Raw genomic sequence first — 26341 nt, forward strand, 5'->3', positions numbered from 1 at the left:
CACTGTGTCAGTGTTTGTTCAAGTCTTTATAGGCTGAGGTTGAGGCCTAGTTGTGAGGCGGGCTCAGAAGAGCCTTGCTAGAGTTTGGTCAAGGAGAAAAGTCTCGTTACCTAGCAAACATTCACAGCTGATGTCGCAGGCATTCTTCTGTTTTCTCAAGCCCCCTGACCTTCCTACCTTCACCCCTGAGCCTCAGATGGCTGGGTCTCTGACTTCATGAAGATGGTGGCCAGTACCTTGTCCACAAGTCAACCTTTCTTCTCTTGTACGAAGTGACATCTTCCCTTCTTCTTGGTTCTACCCTTGGGGCTGAACTGAACGAACCTCCATACTGGTCCCCAGAAACGAGGGATTCCTTGGAAATCCTTCAGATGGAGGACTATTTCAAAAAGTTATTCCTCTTCTTTCCACCGTCTCCTCTTTGGAACATGGCACTGAACAAAGCCTTTATTCAAAGGGGAGGGAGTTAAGCTCCTTTCCTGGAGGAGGAATTAAGTACACAGATCATTTGAAACACCTCTGTACTGGGAGATTTGTCTCTTCTCTCTCATTTATGTACGTACTATCTCAATTATTTATGTTGAAACGTTTGTGAATATATGAATAACAACCGCTCAAGTAACTTTTGATTTCTTCTGCATTTTGAAGACGTCCTGAGCCACCACTCACCTTACATCACAGCTCGAATGTCAGGACAGCTCTCTGAGATACTTCCCCGCGGAGCTTCACCATTAACTGAGTCACAGCGCATGAAGTGGTTTCGTTGGAGGCAGGGGCCTGGACACAGGGCGCTGCAGAGTTGGGCCCTGGGATGGTGGAGGCGATCCGTGGAGACCCCGGACCTACCTCACATCCACCCACCACCTCCACCCGGCTCTGCAGACACTCCTTGGAAAACGTGCTTAGAAAGTAAAAAAAAAAGGGGGGGGGGTTGTGGTGGGGGTGGTTCTCCGTTCTCGGCATAGGTAGTGCTCTCCGGCCACCAGGTTTTTACGAACTCTTACTTTGCGCAACACCCTCTTGCAACCACAGTAACTAGCTACAGCCGCCGCCCCCTTCAGCCTTCAGGCGAGCGAGAAGACGAGGCGCCTGGCGCCGTCAGAACTGTGCTTGAGCGAGGGCCGGGCGGAGGATGGGCCGCCATCTGCTCCCGATAGCCCCGGACGCGGACCAGCCCTCGGAACCAGGACCGCCCACGTTAGTGCGGCCTGAGCCCCACGGAAAAGAGGCGCAGCTGCAGCGCGGGCGCGAGTCGGCGTGGGCGGGGCTGGGGGCGGGGCTCTGGCGCGGCGACGCGCGCGGGGCTTCGGGAGAGCGGCGCGCAGGCGGCGGAGACCGTGGCGGCCACGGCGGAGGCGGTTGCTGCACCCGGTACTGGGGTCGCTGCCTGAGGCGCAGGCGCCGTGGACTCAGCCCGTCCCGGTCTCGTATCGCTGTGAGCTCGTCATGGCGACCCAGCAGAGGCCTTTCCACCTGGTGGTGTTCGGCGCTTCTGGCTTTACCGGCCAGTTCGTGACCGAGGAGGTGGCCCGGGAGCAGGTGTCCCCGGAGCGGAACTCCTACCTGCCGTGGGCCGTGGCGGGCCGCTCACGGGAGAAGCTGCAGCGAGTGCTGGAGAGGGCTGCCATGAAGCTGGGTAAAGGGGACGGGCTAGAACGGGGTTCTGGGGACCCAAGCTCGGCCCCGCCGCCGCCCTCACTGCGGAGCCCCCCTTCTCTGGGCTGAGGGGTTCAGGTTTCCTGAAACGAGCGTTTCTCGTCCCACGGCGTCCCTCAAGCTCCCCGAGCCCTGCTCGAGGCCAGGAGGTGGAGAGCGATGCTTCAAATAGTGTCAGAGCTTTGTTCTGCCCCTTAAATTAAAAAAAAAAAATCTCACACCTTGAATTTCTCCTTTAGTTGGGGAGCCCCGCTGGGGAAATAGTGAAGAACTTTAGTATTTCGTTTCCCAGCTCCGTCCCATTCTAGTATCTGGTGGGACCGGAGGTCTCTTGATACTTGATGGGTAGAAATTAGAGCCCTGGTTTCTTCGAGATTGTGTATACTTTGTCTTTGCCTTGTGTGTTGGAGGTGGGAGAGAAAGCTTTAGTGTTTTACTGATAACGTTCCTGTGGCTTTTATTTTTAATTTATTTTTTGCTTGTAAGAATTCCCCAGCAGTCCCACTGCTAGCCGATAGTGAGATCCCCTTAAATTAGGAGGCCCACCAAAGTATGGATCCCTGCATGCCAGCTGGAAAGAATTCACAGCTGAGGCAGTGGGACAGAGCAAAAACTGCTTTTATTTCTCAAAAGAGAAAAAGAGTGGAAAGCATTGGAGCGAGGAAGGGGTGCTGAGCATGGAGCCGTCAGCCAAGATGGCTGGTAGAAACAGCTCCAGCCCAGTCAGGCCATGTGGACTCTTAGGGGAGAATTCTGCTATCAGGTCCCCCTTCTGGGTGTGATGGAGCCAGTCAGTCCTGGTTCGAGTGTTTCAGTCCTTGTAAGGGCTTTTCTGGTTGTTGTCATGAGAACTGCCAGCTGTCATGGTGCTGGTGAGTGTGTCATTTAGCATGCTAATACATTACAATGAACGTATAATAAGGCTCGAAGTCTGCTGGAAGTCATCCTCCACCATCTTGGGTGTTGGTTCGAAGGAGTTCTAATTTCTTGCAGCTGCCTACTGAGACTTAGATGAGAGTAATTGGTTTCTGTTTGAGGGAGGAGCAGAGTATGATCCTGGGGGCAACAGCCTTGGTAACAAAAAGGAAAGTTGCTTTGAACCCAGCATCCCCCCTAAAACCATCTCCAAAGATTCTGTTCAGCCATGAAAAGTTTTAAAGGGTAATGGAATAATCTCAGTTAATCGTTGAGATAGGTGGTCAGAGTAGTTACCATCCCCCAGTGCCTGCATGCTTGTCCCAATCAACTTGCTGTTCTATGACTTAGGGAAGCCTGGAGACTTCAGCTTTTCTATAAACAAGAGGCAGGGGTTGGGGGGTGGGGGGAGTCCACAACGTCCTGCACCCTTTCACCACTCTTCATCCAAAAAAAAATTGTTTTGTATTTCTGGTTTGGGTGTTACTTTTTCAGCATTCATTCAACGAATTTTTAGTGAGACATCTTTTCTACGCCAGGTCCTATTCTGAGTGTTGGGGATACAGATGTGGGACCCTACCCTCATGGTCGTGGGGGAGGGAGGAGACATCTGATTTAGGAATCGGTAGCTGTTAAATTGGCTGTTAATTTTCCACATTGCTCTTCCTTCATACAGACAAATAGCACCTGTTAGAGTTCTGGGCATACATTCTGCTGTTTAATTTATCCCACTGCCTTATAATTCCACACAGAGCCCTGCTTATGGTGGGAATTTGGAACCTGTTTTGTAGGTAGTCATGTACAGAGGATACCTTGTAGGCTGCACTCTCCTACAGCTCTTCCTGCTGCCACTACCAAGCACAGAATCTTGACCAAAGAGCTTTTTGGTCTTTCTTTACTTTTTTCAAATGAAATACTTTAACTATTAAAATATATGCTTTCATTTATTTTTCCTGTTAAATAAGACTGCACAGGTATAGCCTACTTACCTACTATTTGTAATGCCCAGATCAAATTACTGCAGAGGATACACCTTGATCCATAAAACTTGCATTACTCTGTTGATTCAGTTTATTCCAGTTATTTTCTTATTATGAACTGAGTGTTCTTCCCTAGACTGTTTTTCACCTCAGTCTTTTGTTTCATTATGTTGCTGTTAACAACTTCCCTCCACCCCATAATTTTATCATAGGTAGTTGTTTAATAGGAGATGAGAAGCTACTTATTATTTATAATATAATTCTTGGTGGAGAGGAAGTCAGGACAATCATCTACTCAGTATCTGAACAACTGTAAAATCATCATTTTATGTAGGATTGTCATTTACACATTCCTTATGTTAGATTTTCTTTTAAAGGTTATTATTTTTGGTGACTCTTAGTATTAATTCCATTTTCTTCATAGTCTTTCCTTTTTTATTACATAGTTAAAAACACTTTGATCTTTTGTTTGAGAGGGAGAGTTAACTTTCAATGTATTTAGTAAATTTGCCATCAGTGGTTACTATGAAAAGAAGATCTGGGAAATCTAATGCTATATCAGGATTTGCTTAAAACAATTTATTTCTCATTTTAGGAAGACCAACACTATCATCTGAAGTTGGAATCATAATTTGTGATATCACTAATCCAGCCTCACTTGATGAAATGGCTAAACAGGCAACAGTTGTCCTCAGTTGTGTAGGACCAGTAAGTAATCAGCCCTTCTTTGTATCAGAACAAACAGTCTATTCATTTCTAGCAGAATCTGGTATTTTATATTCCAGAGAAACATAAGGGCAGGGGGCAGAAGAGTTGATTCAGGGCCTTAACCCCATATGGGGAATTTTCACTTCTTGTGACAAGCAAATGGATATGACCAAGGTCTCCTGAGAGAGAGAATGACACCAGACTGAAGGAATATGTGCTGGTTTATTTAGTGGTTACAGCTATAATTGCCAAACTTTTTTTTAAACTGTATGCCCCTGAAATAAAAAAATTTTGAGCATGTATCCCAATGTACTTTTAATTTATTTTAAAATTATATTCTGCATTACTGTACCAATATATATGTTAAAACATGTACAAATATAGAGATTAAAAAAGGACTTGTTCATTTATTCAAAAAATATTTATTGAATGTTTATTATATGTACACTGTACCAGTCTAGGGGCATAATGTACATAATACAGAAAATCCCTCACAGAGCTTACAGTCAGTGGGGAAGACAGAGAAATAAGGTTGAAACAGTAGGTAGTGACCAGTGCTTTGAAGGAAAAAAAAAAAACAGGGAAAGGAGGTGAAGAGATTGGTACATCAATTTCTATTGGATGGATGGTCAGGGAAGGTCTCTGTGAGGAACTGAGATTTGCGTATAGACCAGAATGAAGATAGGGAGTAAACCAGGTGAGTATTTGAGGAAAAGGGTCTTTCAGGAAAGAGCAGATACAAAGGTCCTGAGGTGAGCACGTGCTTGGCAAGACTAAGAAATATGCCAGAGGCCAGTGTGGTTGGGTGTGAACTGGGCAGAGAGGTGGGAAGTTAGATCAGAGAGGTACCCAGGAGCTAGGTCATTAGGTCTGAAAGGTCAAGATCAGGGTTTGAATTTTCTTCTAAATATGACAGTCATTGAATGGTTGAAAGCAAGGGCATGATTTGATCTACACTTTTGAAATTCTTTGGCTTCTGAGAGGAAAAATAGATGGTAGAGGACCAAGAGTGAAATGGTCCAAGCAAGCCAAGCACAGCGTAGGAGTATTAGAGGTGCTGAGAAGTGGCTGAGTTCAGATGTTTTGAGAGGAGAGTCACTAACTTCTGCTGGACTAGATTGAGACACTTTTGGTTGTGTAACAGGGTGAATGTTGGTGACATTTACTTATCTGAGGAGGCCATCACAATTGGCAAAACATTTCAAAATTAAGCATCTAGAAAACTGTTGATAATTTTAAAAATGTAAGCAGAAAGGCCTTTTTGATTGTTATCAAGTAAAAAATGTATTTAAGTTGTTGTTTATTTAGATTTATCTCATTCTTGACTAGCTTAGAATGTGGTTCTGTGGTTTGGTGCTTGAATCACTGTCTTATGTACATTCTCAGCTAACTCCCTTGTCCTTGCCTTCCCAGTACCCTGGAAAAACCCCAGCCTTGGTTATTCCAACTCCCTGCTTACTCTTTACCTGAATATGTATAATTCAGTGTGGCTGCAGAAAAATGCATCCCCCTGCTGACTGGTCCCACTTTAAGAATGTGGCTACAAACCTCACCTGTGGCCTCAGTACTTCTGGGCTATTCTCTCTCCTACTCTCTGAAGCAGCAGTTTTATAACTTTTTTTTTTCCTCACACTTTCTGCATCCCCTTCCTTTTTCCTCACTCTTACCTGGTGATTTTCTTTTTCTTTTCATACTATGAAAATAGAAGCTTTCAGAAGAGAATTTGTCTTCGTATCACCAGGTCTTCCTACTTGCCCACTTGCATTGTACCCTGACTCCACTCACCTCCTCTCATTACAAGAAGCCGCCCCTGCTTATGTTGGGCACGGTATTCAGAGACTTTAGGTTTACAGTTATACATCCTCTTGTTATCATCACGTTTTCCCTCTCGATTGAATTATTTCTCTCAACATACAAATAAGGGATTATATCTCCCATCTTAAGAAAAACTTCCCTTAATTCTACATACTCCTCTAACTACCCCCATTTAGCAAAACTCCTTGAAAGAGTTCTCTTTACTTACTGTCTCTACTTCATCACCTCCTTTATCTTAAACTAGCCCTGTGTGGCTTTTATCCTTCCTCCTTAAGTGGAACTACTCTGCCAAGCTCCCCATCCTGTCATATCCAAGCATCAGTTCTCAGCTCTCATCTTAATCACATCCCCCAGCATTTGTCCCAGTCCGTCACTTCTTCCTTTCCTCAAGTGGCTCCTTGCCCTCTCCTAGGTATTTTTTTATCCACCAGCTTTGTCTCAGTCTCCTCTTTTGGATCTTTTTTATCCTCCTCCAAATGCCAGAGACTCTAGAGCTTAAGCATTAGAAACTCTTCTCTATTTATACTTCCTGGACCACTTTTTTATATTATTATTATTATTATTATTATTATTGTGGTAAAATGTACACAAAATAAAATTTACCTTTTTGACCATTTTTGAGTATACACTTCAGTGACATTAAGTACATTCATAGTGTTGTGTTACTATCACCGCTGTATTTCCAGAACTTTCTCATCATCCCAAACAGAAACTGTAACTGGGCCAGTATTTTTTTTTTTTAATTAAAAAAAATTCACTAATTTATTTTCTCCTGAACAAAGGTACTGGGGATTGAACCCAGGACTTCATACATGCTAAGCATGTGCTCTACCGCTGAGCTATACCCCACTTCCCTGGGCCAGTATTTTTTAAACAGTGTGAAATCAATTTAGTGAGTTGCGAGTAGGCATTAAAAAGAAAAAATCAGATAGACTGAAAGAGAAAATGGGGTGAATTATACATAATATAGGTAAATGACTGGTTCATGAACCTTTTGTTTCAGTTAGATATATTGGTGCATGGAGCTGCTATGTGAAATGAATTTCTTAGGGTGGATTGTGGTCAGATTTGAAAGGCTTTAAATACCATCTGTAGGCTGGTGATGTCTACATTAAGTTATTTCCAGTGAGAACCTACTCCTTGAACTCCAGGCTGGAGGATCTAGCTACCTTCTTCTGGATGTTTCCACTTTGATGATTCATGGGCATCTCTAGCTTTCTGCCCTGAAAACTTGTTCATCCCTAAGCTCCACTTGGATGGCTGTTTTCACTTTATAATATGAATTATACTCCCAAGGGTAGATGTGTTAACTTTGCCAATTTGGGGGTCATAATTTGTTTCTTTGCAGGTTTTTTTTTAATCCATTTCTCTGTTTTGTCACAGTTTATTTAATGAGAATCAAATGATATCTATAAAGCTAGTTAGGCATACATAAACAAGCATTATGTCAAAATATACAAAAATGACTGAATGATTGCTTTTAATCATTATTCTTTATTGTTTCCTGTGTTGGGAACTGGAGGAGAAAAGTGATTCTGAGAGAAAGATGATGAATCTGATTTTGGACATGCTGAAACTGAGGTGTCTGATAGATATTTTTGAAATAAGACAGGAAATACTTACAATATAGTGGAATTTTTTTTTAAGGTAACTGAGGAAGTCTGGGTGAAGAGAAAATAGTGGAGAGAATGAAGCCAAAGTGAAATTAGTTTTGCCCCATGTCCTTTGCTCTTGTGGGGCCTGCATTTTATAAAAGAAGCTACAGATAAGGAATGCTCATCAGTGTGCAGCTCTGGAGATAGAAGTTGGAAGTCATCAGCATAATGTAGTTGAAGTAAGGATAGTAGGTGAGATTTTCCAGAGAGAATGTGTGGGTGGGGGTGATCCTCCTCCTCTAATATACATAAGAATCACCTGTGAGGCTCATTAAGCCTGCAGGTTGCTGGTGTCTACCCCATAAAACCTGTTACTGGAGGAATTTGGGGTGGGGCTGAGTAACTGGCATGTTTAATGAGTGGCTCAGATGATTTTAACACAGGTGGAGTACTGGCCAGCTTGAGATATTTGGAGATAAAACAACCAAGAAAAAGACCAAGGAAATCTCTAAATGAGTTTCAAATGGTTATGTGTAAAGATTACCCAAGGTGATCTGTTGGGTACAGAAAGAAAACAGAGCTTTGACTTGTATTTATTTTAATCTCAACTTTATTTCCATTTTATGTATGTTTAAATGTATATTAGTATAGTAGTCCGTGTAAGTGATATGTAAATGAATTCATATAGTTTGGTAGATGATGGATTTAGGGTGTGAACTTGAGTCTTGCTACCTTGAAAGCCCTTGTTTTTTCCATTATACTTTGTTGCCTCAGAAGTTAAGTGCTTCAGTCATTTTACATAGCTGGTTAATGGCAGAGGAGAAACTAGAATTTATGTACACTTTCGCAGTCCTTTAAGTCTAATGTCATTTGCTATTCTTAAGGCTGTGGAGGTGAGGCTGTGGAGCTAGGTATAGAGGAACCTATGTGACCTCCTTGAAAAGGTCAGTCCTTGCATTACCTTTTAAGTGTCCCTTTACTTGTTTCTTGAAGGCTAGAAGAAATAAATGATCTCCTTTCTCCATCTTTTTCTGCGAGGAATGAGAGGAGCAGAAGAGTTTGTGCTTCTCCTTGTCCTGCCCTCACAGAGGGAAAAATTCGTCATGCTGTTTTGAAATGGGACTCACCCTGATGTATTGGCTATCATAAATTTTTAAATTTTAATTCCTTGAGTTTGAGCAACAAATAACTTGAGAGGTTCAAAATCATACAGTCTCAGAATATCTACTGTGTTCAATATTAAAGTTATCCCCTCCAAGCCTTCTTTTGGTCCTGTTTTTATTTTGGCTAATAGTACCACTAGTTGTGGTCTCTATCCAGCTAATCAGGAGGTCTAGTCATTTCTGTCTTTTAAGTATATCTTATCCTTAGTATGTCCTTCCCCTTCCTTAGTTGTGTCCTTCATCATTTCTTATCTGCCTTGAGTTTCACTTTCCAATACCACAGACAGCGGTATGTCTGTGCTATAAATCTTACACCACTGTCCTGTTGACAATCCTCCAGGAGAGCTCAGTAATGCAGCAGAGGTAAAGTCCTTGATAGCACGACACTCAGGGTCGTTCCTGATCTGACCCAAGTGTTTCTTTCCAGACTTACCTCTTACCGCTCCCCTCTCAACTACTCTGTGCTTCAGATATCCTGACCTTTTTTTACACTTTTGCATATACTTTTTCCTTTATTTGGATTTTTCTTTTTCTTGGCAAATCCTTATTTTTCTTCAGGATTCAGCTCAAATAAATTACTTCTGTAAAATTTCCCATTTTGTCTTCAGTTAGAGGTAAGCAGACATTCCACTGTAATTCCATCATGTCTTCATGGTATATTGCAGGAACATTATTTTCTCATTTTCTCTTAGGCTACTTTATTAATATTTGATTTCTTAGAAAGCAAGACTGTACTTCCAAAACTCAGTAGTATTCCTTCCTTTAAGCTTGCTGTGTCAAAGTAAACTGTTGGTTTTCTTTATTCACCCAGTACCGATTTTATGGAGAACCTGTAGTAAAAGCATGTGTTGAAAATGGAACTAGCTGTATTGACATCTGTGGGGAACCTCAGGTATGTATAATGAAAAAGAGCAGAATTACCGATACAACTTTCTGTTAATGTGAAAAATAGTGCAATTCTGCAGACATATTTTGGAAGGTGATGACTCCTCCCTAGAGTTTAGAGATGGTATTTCATTGAAAGCTTGAAGGAGAGCATGACGGTAAGGTCTTAGCTTCAATTTTCTTGAATTTTTCTTCCCTACCACCTGATTTATATCAAGTCCTTTGTGTGTGGGATGTGCTGATTTATATAGCTATTGCATGCTGTAAACAGAATTAATTAAAATCAGATTCGCTCAGGGTCATGCAACTAGTAAGGAGAAAAACTAGTACTTGAATTGAGGTTTGCCTGGCTACAGGAAGTGGAGTGTTAATAAGCATTAAGCTACACTACCTCCTTTATAACTGTAACCTTGTATGTCCCTACAGTCTCTGCCAACTGCCATCATCAATGTGCCAATATAGTATGTACTTAGAGCTTTTCAGTTGGTAATGTATGTTGGAAAGTGCTAGGGGAGTGTAAACTACCAAGACTGATTCAAGAAGAGGTAGGAAACGTGAATGAAACAAAAACTGATTGCTATCTTATTTAAAATCTTTTAAAGCAAAGAAAATGATGATAAGCTTGTAAGTTATAAAGTGCTATGAAAGTGATATCAAAACCTAATAAAGATCCAGAATATATACAAGTCTAAAATACAAATTTAATCCAATTAAAGAATGGGCAAAGGGATGAAAAGAGGCAAGTCTCCTGTGCAGAGAAATTCCAAATAATTCATGTAGCTCTTGTGCCTTCAAGGAGGGTAGTGTAACTCTACAGTCCTTATGTGTGGGCTGCACGCAGGCACTTCCTCTCAGTGAGTACAGTCCCAAAAGGAGGAGTAAAAAGAATCATTTAACAGTGGAGAAACCAGGCACACACTAGCTCAGCCAGGTATTCAGGGTCAGTGTGAATAGAGATAAATCATGTTTATAGTATGTCCTCTTCTGTCTTTTTTTTTCTCTTCTGTTTTTTAACTGACATATGGTTGAGTTACAATACTGTGTTAATTTCAGGTGTGCGGCAAAGTGATTCAGTTATATATATTTATTTCTTCAGATTGTTTTGCATTATAGGGTATTACAAGATAACGAATTCAGTTCCCTATGCTATACAGTAAATCCTTGTTTATCTATTTTATATGTAGTGGTATGTATCTGTTAATCCCAGACTTCTAATTAATCCCTATCCCCATTTGGCAACCATAAATTTGTTTTCAATGTCTGTGAGATAGTATGTACTCCTGATATGACTTCATGAAATGCCACTTTATCCCTGTAGTCTTCCTCCTCAAAACCTATAACCCTGGTGTAGTCATGAGAAAATCATGAGGTAAATTCCAACAGAGGGGCATTCTACAAAATACCTGACTAGTGCTGTCAGGGTCATAAAAAAATCAGGGAAGTCTGAAAAACCATCACAGCCAAGAGGAGCCTAAGGAGACATTACAACTAAATGTAATATAGCATCCTGCATGGGATCCTGGAACAGAAAAAGGTCTTTAGGCAGAAGCTAAGGAAACCTGAGCCAGTTAATTGGTTCATTAATTATAACAAGTATTAATGTAAAAGATGTAATGATAGGGTTAATTGAGTGTGGGGTACCTGGGAACTCTCCACTAATCGATTTTTCTGTAAATCTAAAACTGTTATAAAAAATAATTTCTAAAAATACAGGCAAAGGATTTGCTCGGACATTCTTCCTCTCACATCCCCTCCTTTCCTGCCACTCTGTCTTCTGTTTCCACACGCATAGATACATGTCTGTAATGGTGTTCATCTGGGTCATGTGATTTGAGGTAACTATTTTGCTTGCTTTGTATTTGTCTATATTAATTTTTCATAATAGGTATGACTTTTGCATTTAAAAGACATTCAAAAAATGAATAGTGTCATTAAGTTCCGTCAGCACAGCTCCTGCACCACCTAGCACGTGGTAGGTATGTTTGCTGAGTAAGTGCCAAATATTTTGACAGTTAATATTTTGCTGCAGAGCCATTTTGGTTAGTATTGTCAAAGTTTAATTGCTTTATTCTTAAATGATTTAATATTGGTCTAGATGTTTCTGTATAGCTCTGATTCAGATCTTTTTTCTTGACTGTTTAGTTTCTGGAACTAATGTATTGGAAGTATCATGAGAAAGCTGCAGAAAAGGGAGTTTATATCATTGGAAGCAGTGGCTTTGACTCCATTCCAGCAGATCTGGGAGTAATATATACCAAAAATAAAATGAATGGTAATTATTGATCAATAAGCAATAATGGAATTTAAAATAAAAAGACTTCATGTGTGTAACTGTGATGAACTAAATTCTGCTTGGGAAAAGAAACGTAACTATAAGCAGGTAGTGTTAAAACACATGCTTTTTTTTAATATAGCTATACTTCTTAGAAAATGTTACTGACACTATTTTTGAGATATGGTTAGTACTGTAAGTGTAATAATTAAGGAATTATCCATTGTTTCAATTTAGTTTTGGTTACAGCTGTAAAATTTCTGGAAAAAAATTCAGGCATTATGAATTCAAACTTGCTTTGCTTAGGAATTACTACATCTTAAAGTATAATCTATATAGTCACTATAATTAGAAAGTTTTCATTTTTTTAACCAACAAAGCTAGAAAGTATTGAACAAAGTTTTTGACATCTTTTTTACCTCATTTATAAAATGGAGACAATAATTTAAGAATGGAAAAAATCAGAACAAAAAGAGTGGAAAAAATTACTGTTAAGTAAAACAGTGGACATTAGTAATGTTGTGCATATATAAAAAGTGTCCATCTAGAAAATGACATGAAGCAAGTCCACTTTTGTATTAAACCATACTACAGCTTAAAAAGATGGGAAGTGTTCCAATTTATTTTGAAAAGACCAGCAAAGATAGCATGGCATGCACATGCGCGCGCACACACATGCATACACACACACACACAGAAGAAAGCTACAAATCAGTCTTGCTTGTGAAATTAGTAGTAAAGAGAAAGTGCTAAATAGAATTTTAATAAATTCCAGTGGCATTTTAAAAGAATAATATATCAAGACTAAGGTTTTTTAGGAATTTACATAATCATCACATCAGACAATCAAAGGCGAAAAGCTATATACCCATTTCAATAAATGATTTGAAAATTCATGCCATTTACTGATTTTAGATTTTTAGAAATAGAATGCTTTCTTAACACAATGAATGTCAGAAGGCAGTAGCCAACATCATACTTAAGATGAAACACTGGAACCACGCCTAGCAAAGAGAAGGGCATGAATTGAACATCTTTAAAATATTTATTTAGTCTTCCAATCCAAGGATCTGGTATATTTCCATTTATTAAAAATCTATAATTACTAAAAAAGTTTAGATTTTTTTCATGATGGAGCCTACATATTTTTTATTGAGGTTATTCTTAAATATTTAATAGTTTTAATTTTGAATAGGTCCTTTTCTTTTTAAGAGAGAAATGTTACTTTAAGATTTGTTTTAAAACTTTTTTTCCAGATACTGAAACCTAGCAGTCAGCATTTTAACAAATACTGCTGTGGATTTTTGATGTGGGTGGTTCACGTTTTTATTACATACTGCTCTAGGTGGTGCATGTTCTTTCTGTGGATAGAGTTGGATGAATTAGATCACAGAGCCATATATCCAGGCCACCTTCTCTTAACCCTCAGAATCATCTCTAGGGAGCTGGATTTTAATGATTTAGTCTTGGTTTTTGTCAGTGGTCAGACTAGCAGCATTCTTCTAGTGTAACATCACTTTGATGACATGGTAATTTGTTACCTTGCTTATTGTCAGCTTTCTAAATTAACGCTTTAATTTTCCCTTGGAATTAAAACTAGTAACATTTATCTTTTAAGAAATTGATATATTTCATTTTACCAGATTTTGAGAATTAGCTAGTCTTTATGTTTTCCTTCTGTCTTATTGCTCTTGATAAGCTCAAAGATTAATTACTTAACCACTATATGTATATATTAGTCCCCATGGTTAATATAATTGGTTTCTCCCCTTTTTTCTGGTCTTGGTTTTCTGTTTTTATTTTTTACTCATTATATTTTTATTTCATTAAAACACCTTACTTTAAGTATTTTGTAAGTCATCACAAAGGCCCATTTTGGTAGGTTTTCTGTACATTCATTGTAAGTCGCTACTAGTAAGTCTACTTGAAAGCTCCCATATTAGAAAATAGAATAATTTCCATAGATGTGGTTTTGAGAACTGATGGCCTTCCAGAATGAGTGAGCTAAATAATTGTCTTATTGGGAGAGATTTTTAGCATTGTCAGTTTAAATACTAGGAAAGATTTTGTCAGTACCAATAGTTAGTTTATGCTAACCTACTCTTGTTCTGACAATTTACCTGGCTTTAGTTCCTTCTTAAGACTGTTTACAATAACCTAATAATACTGTTATAGCACAGATTTTTCTGATTATATCAGCTGTAGGCTTAATAAAAATGTTCCTTAAATGAATAGGAATAGCTTATTATTATTTGTCCTGGGTCAGTAGATTTTTATTTGATTTTACTTTTATTATTTTCTTCCTTTTTTAGGTACATTGACTGCTGTGGAAAGTTTCCTGACTATACATTCAGGACCTGAGGTTAGTTTTGGTTGGTCATGTGTTTTCTATGTTAATATTAAAAACATTTGGAAATGATACGTGCCTGTTAAAAGGATTCAGATTAATTAAATTTTATATATAGTTGTAATTTTAGTGTATGGAAGTCACTATGCTTAATTTTAAAAAGTAAAAATTGCTGAGAATTATTTTTATTTAAAATAAACTTTGTTTACAGCAGCTGCACAATTCATTATATTAGAATGAATTACCATCATCCTAACACTAAAGATCTACCATTGTTATGTGATGAATGTTATCAACCAAGAAAATTATCACCTTGGTGCAAATCAGTGCATTTTTATTATGTACCTTACTTGGAGTTAGGTGTTGTTGTGGCCGTACAAGAAATGTATGATGTAAATGTGACCTTATTGAATTTATGGTCTATCAGAGAATGTAAGATAGTTGCATTTCTGGAAAAGGACCATGTTTTATGGTAGTACTTTTGTTGCCAATACTGTCTAACCCAATTTGTGTCTATAATTGAGGCTTCATAAGTATTTGCTCTCTTGAAATACATTCAGTATTTCAAATCTTGTGTAGTAGTACAAGTATATATAGGAGCACAAGATAATGTGAGACATAAGTAAGATGCAAACCCTGCCCTTAAAGAGGTAATAATTTAACTTAGCAGGAGATTAAAAGTGTTGTTAAAGCAGCATATCCTACTGTAGGATTCTGAGAATGGAGAGTATATGTATGTAGGAGGCTACAGATGAAGAATTTGTTTGCAGAAGTTGGGATATGGACTGAATTTTAAAGGTTGGTGCTGAGGAGCTGTGGATAAGGGAGAGGAAATAGTTTAATAAAGATGTAACTGTGGGATGGTGTGGAGCATATTTAAGTAATGGTTCTATTTGTCTTGCTTGTGGGTTCAGATTAATGAACACAAAGAACTATATAAACCATGCTAAAATTTGTGATTACAGAGAATGTCCACTAGAGTGTCAGAATAAAGGGAAGTGGTAGTGGGCCTGAGTAATCTGGGAATGTCTCACAGAGGCCTTGTTAAGCTTAACCTTGAAAAGTGAATAGCGTCTGGAAGGTCAGAGGCAGCAACCTGAACAGAGGCTTTGAAACAAGATCAAAAGACATGCTTGGAACCCTGGGCAGCATGTGTTAGAAACTCAACTTACTTGGTTTAAACTAACAAAACAAAAAGGAATGTATTGATTCATATAACCAGACGTCTGCAAGTTAATAATGTAGCTGGATCTAGATGTTCACATGATATTATCAGAACTATTTTTTTTTCCTCTTTCCTCTTCCTGTCTCTTCATTTCTTCTGTGTTCCTCTGTGTAGGCTCTCACAGTGGCAGGGAAGGTGCTGGCAGCCCCAGGTGTATATTGTCCTTAAGGTTCGTAATTTCTCAGGATCAGCTGCCAGAGTTTGTATATCAAGTGATAAGGAGATGAGTCAAATACTCTTGAGCTAATCGGTGCGCCCTGGGGTAATGGAGTAATCAGATTGCCTCGGCCTGGGTCATGGGCTCTGGAGTGGGGATCATAGGGCCAAGCCCTTCTGAACAACACAGAGCAAATTCCAAATAGAAAAGAGAATTTTATAAGCAGAAGTTGGGTTAGGGGTTACAGGAAATTAATGCACGACTGACGAAAAACAGATGTCCACTACGGGGAGATGTGAGAAAATAGAGCTAGAGAAGAGGCCTCTTTGAAAGAGCAGCAGGAGATGCTCTACAACAGGAGATGATAATTGTGTCTACTTCATACAGTTGCTATAAGGATTAAATTAGTGAATATAATTCAGAACAGTGGTTGACACTTAATAATCACTCGAATGTCATTAAGTATTATTATTATAAAGACTCAAAGTTGGGGCTTACATCAAGACCAGAGAGTTGAAGCATCCACATCAATGCAGCTCCCGCTAATCCCCCTTAAAGCAAATTCAGAGCCTTAATTTCATAAGGATTGGACAGAAATAATTCCCTTGATTCTTTGCATCCCATGGCACTAGATTGTTCTCCTGCCACTCCTTACCCTACTTTTCCCCTTAAGCTTTTTAATTTTACATAAAAAATTGAGTCATAGACTGTGTGTTAGGCCATAAAGCAAGACTCAGAGAATTTCAGTGGATTGAAATCATGTACTCAAGAACAGTGCTGGCCAGTAGATCCTCCACATCCACAACACAGTGATGAAGGTGTTCCCTATGTGCTGTACAATGGCGTCCATACTGGACGGTGTAGCTCCAGCGTGGGGGTCAGCCCGTGGCCTGCGTTTATGTGGCTGCAAGCCTGGAATGATTTATATTTTTAAAGGGGTATGCAGCAGAGACCAGATGTGGCCTGCACAGCCCAAGATATTTAGTATGACCTTTTACAGTTTGCCAACCCCTTTTCTAGAGTATTTTTTAAACTATAATGCAATTTAGCAATCAGTGAAACAGTAACAAGAATTCAGTCTCTTCACTTCTTATAGGTTGTTGGGATTTTCTGTTTCTTCCTAAGTCAGTTTTGGTAGTTTGTTTCTACGTTAGTTTTCCAGGACTGCCATAATAAAGTACCACAAACTGGGTTGCTTAAACAACAAGTTTATTGTTCTCACAGTTCTGGAGGTTAGAAGTTCAAGATCAAGATGTTGGCAGGATTGGTTTCTTCTGAGGGCTGTGAGGGAGAATCTGTTCCATGTTTCTTTCCTAGCTTCTGGTGGTTTGCCAGCAGTCTTTGATGTTCCTTAGTCTGTAGATGCATCACTCTAGCCTCTCACCTTCCCATGGTGTGTGTGTATGTGTGTGTGCACGCGCATGCGCAAGTTTCTACTTTTTATAGGGACACCGATGGTTTTGGATTAGGCACCCACCTACTCCAGTATGACCTCAGCTTAACTAATTACATCTACAACAACCCTATTTCCAAGTAATGTTATGTTCTGGGGTTCTGGGGGTTAGGCCTTCAACATATGAATTTGAGGGGGCACACAGTTTAACCCATAACGGTGTCTTTCTAGGAATTTGTCTGTTTCATCCAGGTTATCTAATTTGTTGGCATATAGTTGTTTGTAGTATTGCCTTATACTCCTTTTTATTTCTGTAAGGTTGGTAATGCCCCTCCTTTCATTCCTGATTTTAGTAATTTGAGTTCTTTCTCACGTGCTTGCTTTCTCTTGCTCTTTTCTCTTTCAGTCTCTCTCTGTCTGTTTTGCTAAAGGTTTTTCAATTTGGTTGATTTCTTCAAAGAACCAACTTTTGGCTTTGCTTTCTGTGCTGTTTTTCTATTCTCTGTTTCATTTATTTCCACTCTAGTCTTTATTGTTGCTGGATACACCATTAATGTAAAAAACAGTTGCATTTCTGTATACCAGCCACAGTTAGAAAATGGGTTTTTTAAAAAAAGAGACCATTTACAGTAGCATTTAAAAATCAAGTACTTAAGTAAACAGTCTTATGGTTACTGGGGGGAAAGGGCATGGGAAGGGATAAACTTGAGATTTGAAAATATTAACTATTGTATATAAAACAGATAAAAAACAGACTTCTTCTGTATAGCACAGGGAACTATATTCAATATCTTGTAGCAACCTATAATGAAAAAGAATATGAAAATGAATGTATCTATGTATATATATGACTGAAAACATGCTGTATACCAGAAATTGACACATTGTAACTCACTATACTTCAATAAAAAAAACAAGTACTTAAGAATAAGTGATATAAAATATACAAAATTCCTATGAAGAAAACTGTAAAATGTTATAGCAAGAACTTAAAGAAGACAAATAAATGGAAGAATTCACCATTATCTATTGATTGGAAGACTTGGTTTTGTTAAAATGTCAGTTTTCCTTAGATTAATTTATAATCCCATATAATTCCAGTCAAAATCTCAAATTTTTTTTTGCTTGTTTGTTTTGTTTTGGTGTGCAATTTGACAAGCTAATTCCAAAATGTATGTGGAGATACAGAGGGCCAAGAATAGCCAAGATGTTCTTAAAGGAGAATAAGGTAGAAAGATGCTCTCAAATATCAAGACATCATAAGTTAGTGTGTTAGCAGGGGCATATCGGTAGATCAGTGGAACAGGATAAAGGGCTCAAAGTAGTTCGTGTATGTATGAGTACTTGATTTATGGTAAAGGGGCTTTTCAGGAGATGATGGGTACCTATATGGAGAAAAAAATGAAATTAGACTCATACTTTGCACTATGTACAAAAATCAAGTTTAGGTGGATTATAGACCTAGAAGCATAAGGCAAAACAGTAAGCTGTTAGAAGAAGACATTTCATGGCCTCAAGGTCAGGAATGGGGAATGGCTTCTTATTTCCAGAAATATATTTTATTATATTAATTTATTTTTATTGAAGTATCATTGACAGATAACAAGTGTACTATTCTGGTGTACAACATACTGATTTGATATTTGTATATATTACAAAACGATCACTGCTTGTTAGCACCCATCACCACACTTGGTTACAAATTGTTTTTCTTGTGATGAGAACATTTAAAATCTTCTCTCAGCAAATTTTTAATATGGTAGATAGTATTAACTATAGTCACCATGCTGTACAGGAAATGACTGCTTTAAAAAGACACAGAGGCATTAAATGTAAAGAAAAACTTAAAATTGTGTAAACTTATAATTGAGAATGTCTGTTTATCGAAAGACACCACTAAGAAAATGGAAAGGTCAGCTGCAGAGTAGGGGGTACTTCTAACACATGACAAATCCTAACAGCACAATTGTGAGCAAAAGAAGCCAAGCTCAAAGAGTATATTATATGTTTCCATTTCTGTAAGATTTTGAAACAGGCAAAACTCACTGTACTGTTTAGGAATGAATACTTACTTAGGCAGCAAAACTCTTTAAGAAAAGCAAGGACTTTTCTTGATTACCACAAAGGCCTTCTGGGCTTAAATAGATGTTTGCTTCATAATTTCATTAAGTTGTACATTTATGTCTTGTATACTTCTCTTTATTTTTCAGTGAACTAAAGTAAGAAGTTTTTTAAATGGAATGCAATTTTTGCCTTTTTGATGGCTTGTATTTATAAGAAGATGTTCTTAGGTTTTCAGAAAACTGTTTTCCTCTGATTTTTGGAAATCTTTGTTTGCAAATAGGTCAAATTGACTAGGCACAGATTTAGGATAGTTTCATAAACTCTTGAGACTTTTAGCTCTGTTTTAGTTTTAACAAAACTGAATAAATTAATCTGTACCAAAATAGAAATTAGGTTGGTTGGTGTCTCTCTACCTTTCAGTGTCATCAAAGCTGTGATATGAAATCCTGAGTCTTCTGATGGTTTGATTGTTTCTTTTATTCTGCTTAAAGCAGTCAATGGTATCTTCGCATCTGCTTTACTGTTACTCGTCTTTCAGAGTCTTGTGATGGAGTTGGTTTTGAATTTTTCTAAATGACTTGGTTCATTCAAACAAGGTAGACAGCATATAAAGCAGGGCATAATACAGTGTGTACAATCAAAATTATAAATATAATTTAAAATATTTATGTAATAGAGAATTAAAAGGCCCACCTAGAAGTTAGATAAAGAAGGGACAGTACTAAGACAGTAATCTCCAAGATTACATCCTCACCTGTGCTCTCCTTTCTGCCAGTCGTTTCTTTCTTTCTTTCTTTCTTTTTAAAGCTTTTTTTTTTTTAATTAATGGAGGTACTGAGGATTGAACACAGGACCTCCTGCACGCTAAGCATGTACTTTACCACTGAGCTATACACTCCCCTCTGCCAGTCATTTCTAATTAGAGTTGGAGGTGAGGGTTGTGGAAGGTGTAATTGTATTAGAAGGAATGGAAGGCACCAAGAGCTAAGAATGTCATCGAAGAGATGAAAAATAAATGGATGAATGAGAGTCCGGGGAGATCAAACAAGGATTCTATGCTGGGTACAGTACCAGAAAGAAATTGAAGTGGAGAAAGAAATTAAAATATAAATCATATTAATAAGCCTTAAAATAAAAAAAATATATTTTAAAAAGCCTTCTGTGGAATATGTTTGTATAACTTGGGGCTAGAATAAGGGGTGTTTGGGGCAGGGGGCACCAAATACAACAGGGAAGGACTAGACCGACAGTACACTGTGTATGCATACATAATTGTGCTTATGAACATATCTTGAAATTTTGGAGAATCAGCGTTGAGACAGGGATTAGAGAGGCTAATTTTAAAGGTGTATGGTCAGTTAGCTGAGTGAAATTGTCTTATTAAAGAAAGTACACTGTAGGAAGAAAGAAGAAAGGGCATATGTTGTAAATATGTAATGTGTAAATAGGGTGTAAGTAGTGAATACAATCAAAATAGTGAGCGTTACTGCTGCCTAGCCGGTTGTGAAAATTCATCTCAAGATTGTTAAATAAGATATTATGCCTTGCTCAAATAGAGGTGAAATGTTCTTTGTATTAATTATAAGCTACTTGGGTTTACATTTTATTATTCCTTAAGATACATTTCTTTAAGTCTTGAATTATTTTGTCAGGGGTTGTGCGTTCATGATGGTACCTGGAAGTCAGCAGTTTATGGTTTTGGAGATCAGAGTAGTTTGAAAAAACTACGTAATGAGGCAAATCTGAAGCCTGTCCCAATTGTTGGTCCAAAATTGAAAAGAAGGTATGTTATCTCAAAATTTGTTCTTTAGTTAATCTAATCTAAGCATATTGTTGGTGATCTGGCTGTTAATAACATATACTACTAAGAAAAGCTAGGAGACGTATAGTGAGTTCAGGATTGTTTTCAAAGATAAATAAAATATAACTAATACCTTACCCTAAGTTTAAATATTTCATCTATTATAATAAACTTTGACTCTGGGAAAGATTAATTTTATGACTTTTCACTATCAATATCAAAATTAAACATCAGTTAAATTTTATGCAGTAAAAATGTGATGATCTTATGTAGATTAAACAATCTATTAATAGTATTTATATGTGAGAGCTCTGAATTCAGAGTTTGGCTGTTGAAATGAGTGTTCTTTTTATCATTGTCTAGGAAAATTGATGGGATATGAAACAGTTAAACTATATGTGTTAAGTGCCCATGGTGTGAAGAATACTACATTGTTCCAACTTGTCACTTGATTAGGTGTAGGTGTAGAGAACAAAGAACAAATACTAAATACTAAAGTAAATTTTAATTAAGAGCAGATCTGCCATCTTGCTGTTATTGCCTCAAGATAAGTTAAGATTTTTATTCAGAAATTTACCAGTTAAAGTTGTGGTCACTGTAAATGGAGAAAATGCAACGTGGGTCTGTCTTGCAGGTGGCCAATTTCCTACTGCAGAGAACTCAACAGTTACTCCATCCCTTTCTTGGGAGCAGATGTGTCTGTTGTGAAGCGGACTCAGCGTTACTTGCATGAAAATTTAGAGCAATCACCTGTGAGTGTATATGATTTATTTTTGTATATATATATTTTTATTGAAGTACAGTCGGTTTACAATGTGTCAATTTCTGGTGTACAGCATAATGCTTCAGTCATACATTAACATACATTTATTTGTTTTTATGATTTTTTTTAATATAGAGTATTCTGTGTTTACTTCAGTTCTCCTGTCTGTTTGATGTAGGATTTTTATGTTTATAAAGCAATAAAAGAAAGAGCTAAATAATGCATGTTTTAGTTTCTGGAAACAAAGAATTAGTAGCATAGAGCATTTTGCATCTTATAAGGGTGGTAACAGCCTCCTCCCATAATTCAAATCTGGCCTGCTGAATACCTTTTTAATGTAATGCAACAGTAGCAATCTCAGTTTGGGAAATCTTGGGGCATAAACACCTGACAATCCTGTTGAGAATTTCAGCTGCTAGAATACTCTTTCTGTTGCCTGTGGAGATGTCTGGATTCTTCTCTCTTCTCTCCTTACTACCTCTGGAGTATCATCTTATTCTTTTGGTGAGGGAAGGAATTACTCCCACTGCTGAGACTTGAAGAAGAAGCTATCTCAAGTTAAAAAAAAAAGTAGTATCTTCTCATAGAAGAGGTTGTAAGTGGAGTCTGCATTCTATAGTATATAGTTGCTAAACTCAGGTATATTATGGACTTTTATATATGGATTATATGAACTTCTGTGTTCAAGTAGGGGAAGCTAATTACCATTTATAACAATTTCTTTTTTAAAATGTCCTCCCAGTGTCTGGTTTCTGAACCAGCTTTTAGAACATAACACATTCATAAAGTGGAAACTGCTGTTGTTCGGTATTTATGACTATAGAATAAGTTATAAGTAGGTAACATCCTTGTATTACTTGGTCTAAGAAAGCAGGGAGTAACATCCTGGCTTTATATTCTTTGTTTAGGTTCAGTATGCTGCTTATATTACTGTGGGAGGCATCACCTCTGTTATTAAGCTGATGTTTGCTGGACTTTTCTTTTTATTCTTTGTGAGGTTTAGCATTGGAAGGCAACTTCTCATAAAAGTAAGTAATATTTTTATGTAATTAGACCTTTAGAATTATTTTCCATGAGTTTAAAAAAATATCACTGAAGGTTTTTTATTTTTCTTCCTTTAGTTCCCATGGCTCTTCTCCTTTGGTTATTTTTCAAAACAAGGTCCAACACAAAGACAGGTAACCTTTTCTTTTGTATCTAGGTCTCTGAAGCAATACTTCTCTTTATTTTGTTTTTACTTTTCCTCAGTGCAGTGACAATAAAAGCTAAAACTCAATGAAGCACTTACTGTGTTTAAGACGCTCCTTTATGTTCTTTACATAAATTAGATTACTTAATCTTTTCAAACACTCCTTGAGGTAGGTGTTATCTCCATTTAACAGATGAGGAAAGTGAATCACAGAGAGGCTAAGAAATTTGCCAAAGTCCTATAGTGAGTAAATGACCAAACTAGGATGAGAACCCAGCCATCTGGCTCCAGAAATTGTATTCTCTTTACTTCATAGAGATTTCAAATATTTTTACTCTTCTGTTTTTCTCCTTTGTTATCTCCTCCTCTTCACCTCCTCTCTCCCCTTCCCCCATGTGTCCCTCTTCCCCTTCCACACACCCTGAATCCCCATGGTAGATTGAATTACCTCCTGTCCAATATCCTCCATGATGTGACTGCTTCAGGCACTTCAGATCTAACATGTCAAAATCTGAACTTCTTTCCCCCAAACCCTCTTCTGCCTTCTCTATTTCCCATCTCAGTTGGTGACACTATCATCTGCCCAGTCATGAGCATAAGCAACATTCTAGATTTTTCTCCAAATCCATCACAGCTACCTTAGTTCAGGCTGTTACCTATCTCTCTGCTCTTTTTTCCTTCTAATTGTGGTAAAATACATATGAAATAAAATTTACCATCCTAACCATTTTTAAGTGTTCAGTAGTATCAAGTTTATTCATATTGTTGTACAACTAAAACTCTATACCCATTAAAAAGTAACTCTCCTTTCCCCCTTTTCCCCAGTTCTGGGCAAACATCTTTCTACTTTGTATATATGAATTTGACCACACTAGGTACCTCATGAGGGGAATTATGCAGTAATTGCCCTTCTGTGATTGGCTTATTTTACATAGCATAGTGTCCTCAGAGTTCATCCATGTTGTGGCATGGGTCAGAATTTCCTTTCTTTTTGAGGTTGAATAATATTCCATTGTATATACAGTTGTCCCTTGGTATCTGTAGGGGGTTGGTTCCAGGATCCCCCACAGATGCCAGAATCCATGATACTCAAGTTCCTACATAAAACGGCATTGTATTTGGATATAACCTATGGACATCATCCTGTATACTTTAAATCATCTCTAGATTACTTTATAATATCTGATACAATGTAAATGCTAGGTAAATAATTATAAATGCAATGTAAATGCTATGTAAGTAGTTGCTGGCATGAGGCAAATTCAAATTTTGCTCTTTGGAACTTTCTGGAATCTTTTTTTCCCAAATAATTTTGATTCACGATTGAATCTGTGGATGTGGAAACCACAGATATTGAGGGCTGACTGTATATACCATATTTTGCTTATCCATTCATCTGTCCATGGACACTTGGATTACTTACACCTTTTGTCTATTTTGAATAATGCCTTTATGAAATTGGGTGTGCAGATTTCTCTTTGAGACCCTGCTTTCAGTTCTTTGGGGTATATACCCAGAGGTGCATTTGCTAGATCCTATGGTAATTTTATTTTTAATTTTTTGAGGAGCCACCAAACTTTTCCACTGCAGCTGCACCATTTTACATTCCAACCAACTGTGCACAAAGATTCCAATTTCTCCACATTCCTTACCGACACTTGTTATTTCCTGTTATTTTTTATAGTAGCCATCCAAATAGGTGGGAGGTGATATCTCATTATGGTTTTGATTTTTGCATTTCCCTAATGATTAGCAGTGTTGCACTTCTTTTCTTATGTTTATTGGCCATTTGTATATCTTCTTTAGAAAAATGTTCAAATCTTTTGCCCATTTTTTAATTGTATTGTTGAGTTTGAGGACTTCTGTATATATATTCTGCATATTAATCCCTTATCAAATATGTGATTTGCAAATATTTTTTCCCAATCTATGGGTTGTCTTTTCACTGTTAATAATGCAGACCCTCATCTCTCAGCTGAACTATTCATAGCCTTCCTATGATTTCTTTCTAATTCATCTTCCCACTGCTGTACAAGAAAACTGTGACACAAATCTGATTCTGTTCGAAAGAATGATCAAGTTATGCAGATCAATCAATGTGACATACATATTAACTAAAGAAAAGACAAAACCTATATGATCATCTCAATAGATGCAGAAAAAGCATTTGATAAAATTCAACATCAATTCATGATAAAAACTCTCACCAAAGTGAGATTGAGGGAACATACCTCAACATAATAAAAGCCTTTTACTGCAAACCCACAGCCAATGTAATAGTCAGCAGTAGAAAGCTGAAAGCCTTCCCACTAAATTCAGGAACAACACAAGGATGCCCACTGTCACCACTTCTATTGAACATAGTATAAGAAGTCCTAGGCACTGTAGTCAGACAAGAAAAAGAAATTAAAGGTATCAGTACTGGAAGGGAAGAGGTAAAAGTGTCATTATTTGCAGATGACATGATACTCTGTAGAGAACCCCAAAGACTCTACATAGAACCTGTTGAAACTAGTAAATGAATTCAGCAAGATAGCAGAATACAAGATTAATATACAGAGATCTGTTGCATTCCTTTGCACTAACAATGAAATATCAGAAAGAAAAAGTTTAAAATCGCATCAAAACAAACAAAAAAATGTAGGAATAAATTTAACCAAAGAGGTGAAAGACCTGTGTGCTGAAAACTGTTAAACGTTGATAAAGGAAACTGAAAATGATTCAAAGAAATGGAAAGATATCCTGTGCTCTTGGATTGGAAGAATGAATATTGTTAAAATGGCCATACTATCCAAAGCAATCTACAGATTTAATGCCATCCCTGTCAAGTTACTCATGACATTTTTTCACAGAACTAGAAAAAATGGAACCATGAAAGACCCAGAATTGCCAGAGTAATCCTGAGAAGAAAGAACAAAGCTGGAGGCATAGGCCTCCTATACTTAAGACAATACTACAAAGCTACAGTTACCAAAATAACGTGGTATTGGCACAAAAATACATATTCTGATCAGTGGAACAGAATAGAAATTCCAGAAATAAAACCACAAATATACAGTCAGTTAATCTATGACAAAGCCAGCAAGAATACACAATAGAGAAAAAATGGTCTCTTCAGCAAGTGGTATTGGGAAAGCTGGACAGCTTTATGTAACTCAGTGAAACTAGAACACTCCCTCACATCGTATACAAAAATAAACTCAAAATGGCTTAAAGACCGAAGTATAAGACATGATACTATGAAACTCCTACAAGAGAACACAGGCAAAACAGTCTTGGATGTAAATCGTAGCAGTATTTTCTTAGATCTGTATCACAAGGCAAAAGAAATAAAAGCAAAAATTAAAAAAAAAATGGGAATTAGTTAAACTTAAAACCTTTTGCACAGAAAAGGAAACCATCAACAAAATGAA

At 37.6% G+C, this 26341-nt stretch overlaps 1 protein-coding gene across 1 annotated transcript in view; it reads left to right on the top strand.

Moving 5' to 3' along the window:
- The first annotated feature begins 1281 nt into the window (after nucleotides 1–1281).
- The window catches only part of SCCPDH (saccharopine dehydrogenase (putative)), a 30367-nt gene continuing 5307 nt past the window's right edge, over nucleotides 1282–26341 (top strand). Inside the window, exons 1-9 of the mRNA XM_006198815.2 lie at nucleotides 1282–1636; nucleotides 4147–4259; nucleotides 9644–9724; nucleotides 11860–11989; nucleotides 14302–14351; nucleotides 20828–20958; nucleotides 21611–21728; nucleotides 22648–22767; nucleotides 22861–22917. Of these exons, the coding sequence (XP_006198877.1) occupies nucleotides 1447–1636; nucleotides 4147–4259; nucleotides 9644–9724; nucleotides 11860–11989; nucleotides 14302–14351; nucleotides 20828–20958; nucleotides 21611–21728; nucleotides 22648–22767; nucleotides 22861–22917 (990 nt within the window). The 5' untranslated portion in view covers nucleotides 1282–1446. The remainder of the gene's footprint in view (nucleotides 1637–4146; nucleotides 4260–9643; nucleotides 9725–11859; nucleotides 11990–14301; nucleotides 14352–20827; nucleotides 20959–21610; nucleotides 21729–22647; nucleotides 22768–22860; nucleotides 22918–26341) is intronic.

Source organism: Vicugna pacos, chromosome 23 (assembly GCF_048564905.1).
Source record: "Vicugna pacos chromosome 23, VicPac4, whole genome shotgun sequence".
Lineage (NCBI taxonomy): Eukaryota > Metazoa > Chordata > Mammalia > Artiodactyla > Camelidae > Vicugna > Vicugna pacos.